Consider the following 2,011-nt stretch of genomic DNA (forward strand, 5'->3'; position numbering starts at 1 on the left):
CACTAGAGGACATGGAAAGTCCCACCTGGCCCAGAGCTGGTGGCAGGGCAGGTTCATCATGCCCCACAGAGAGTAGTGGGCAGAGGCAATGCAGACTTGGCCCCAGGCTGATGGCTGCCAGCACTGCCACCTCGCTTGCAGCAGTGTCAGGGCTCAGCACAGTGAGTGTTGTCCCCACAGCTGTCCCTGTTGTGCCAGGCTGTCCCTATGCCTCAGGAACTCTGCCTAGCCGTGGCTCTGGGGACCCCAGCGCTCCATACTTCTCATCGATCACCGGGGCACCCTGTGGACAGTCAATGAGTGGTTTGAGCTGGAAAACATCAAGGCTTTCCTGATTCCTGCGGTTGTAGACGCTGAGACGGTGACCCAGGTCAGGGCTGGTGCCCACTGAGCCCACAGGGCTGGGCAGCTTCAGGTTGACGGGATCCAGCCCCTTCTGTGCCAGGCAGACCTCTTCTGACAGGGACGACAGCAGCTCCTGCACCATGGTGTGGGCCACCCGCTGCTGGGCAGGTGCAGGGTCACCCTGTGAGCCCATGCCAGCTTCCATCGCATCCTCGCAGGCTGTGCTGCAGTCAGGGAAGGAGCCCAGTGTCTGGCTGCTCTCGCTGCAGGCCTGGGTGCCTGAGCTGACGGTCGACCGGGAAGCGCTGCCCGAGGTGATGCTGGCAGATGTCCTGGTGCTGCCCAGCCGCACTGGCACCTCCACTGTGAAGAGGTCTGAGGAGATGTTAGGGTGATGGACATCGATGGCAGTGGTGGTGACCACACAGATGGCTGCCTTGGGGACACAGCTGTCTACAGGGAAGAGAGCACAGAGAGGCAGTTGGGTCAATGATTGCCAAAACCTCCGTGCCTCCACCCCCTCTTGTGCGCCTGACACCCTGTGTCTAGCTATTTCTTTGTAGATAACATGTTGCCCCTTCATATAGCTTCTTTATATACGCACATCTCTTTATGGAGCCTGAGATCTCCATATACATAAAATGGGCATATAAATAAATACCATATGTCTCCAGCTGTGTGTATTATATAAAATGCATGTGTGTCTATATACACATCTAAAATTACATACAGGATTTTAGTTTTACAACCCCCCATTTTATATAAATGTTTTGTTCTCTGTATGCTGGTACGGAAAGACTGTATATGAAGTGGTATGTGAAAAATATATCTACATATTAATCCATCCCTACATACTCCAAGCCCCTTTCTTTATATAGCTTTTTAAATATGTATTTTTGTGTGTGTGTGTGTGTGTGTGTGTGTGTGTGTGTGTGTGTGTGTGTGTGTGTGTGTTCGTTAAAAAAAAAAAATCTATATGGGGAAAATGGATAGGGAAGAATATACATCTATGATACACTGTAGCTATACATGGACACTCACTTTGTATATTGCTTTTACACATGGCAGTCTATTTATAGCTGTGTAGCCCTTTATATAATACACACCTATATAAATTTATATACGTATGTGCACACACACACACACACAATATGTAAAACATGTATGTATAAACATATAGAGTCACTCGCACATTCTTTATATAGAGAGTTATATAGATACGGAGAATGTGTGTGTATGAGGAAATGCACAATACGCTATAGCTACATCTGCACACACAAGCACATGCAGAACACAGATAGCTCAGTAAGCACTAATCTGCTGTTTATGCGAGTAGAACAGAATCCAACACGTGGAACACTACTGGTGTGTATACATACACAGGCTATATACATAATATATGTATGCATATCACACGTTTTATGTAATATACATAATATTCTATATATAATGCACATGCTTACATACTTTAATACACATAGGTGCATGTACATGCAGATGACCCATATACGACTACATAAATATTTACACAGAGGTAAATTCATATACATGCATACATATACACACAAACATATATTCATACACATACCCACATCTAGGTACACATTACAGATTTTATATTTTTATATATATATATGTGCATATAACAGACATTTGTATGCATGTG

At 45.6% G+C, this 2,011-nt stretch overlaps 1 protein-coding gene across 1 annotated transcript; it reads right to left on the bottom strand.

Annotated features, from left to right (window-relative positions):
• Window positions 1-205: 205 nt before the first annotated feature.
• Window positions 206-798, bottom strand: LOC104540994 (transmembrane protein C15orf27-like; the record flags this gene model as incomplete). Its single annotated transcript, XM_010184934.1, has 1 exon — window positions 206-798. A coding segment is annotated over one exon (593 nt), but the record flags the coding sequence as incomplete, so codon positions are not given.
• Window positions 799-2,011: the final 1,213 nt, after the last annotated feature.

The sequence above is a fragment of the Mesitornis unicolor genome, unplaced genomic scaffold (genome assembly GCF_000695765.1).
Source record: "Mesitornis unicolor isolate BGI_N332 unplaced genomic scaffold, ASM69576v1 scaffold46015, whole genome shotgun sequence".
Taxonomy (NCBI): Eukaryota; Metazoa; Chordata; class Aves; order Mesitornithiformes; family Mesitornithidae; genus Mesitornis; species Mesitornis unicolor.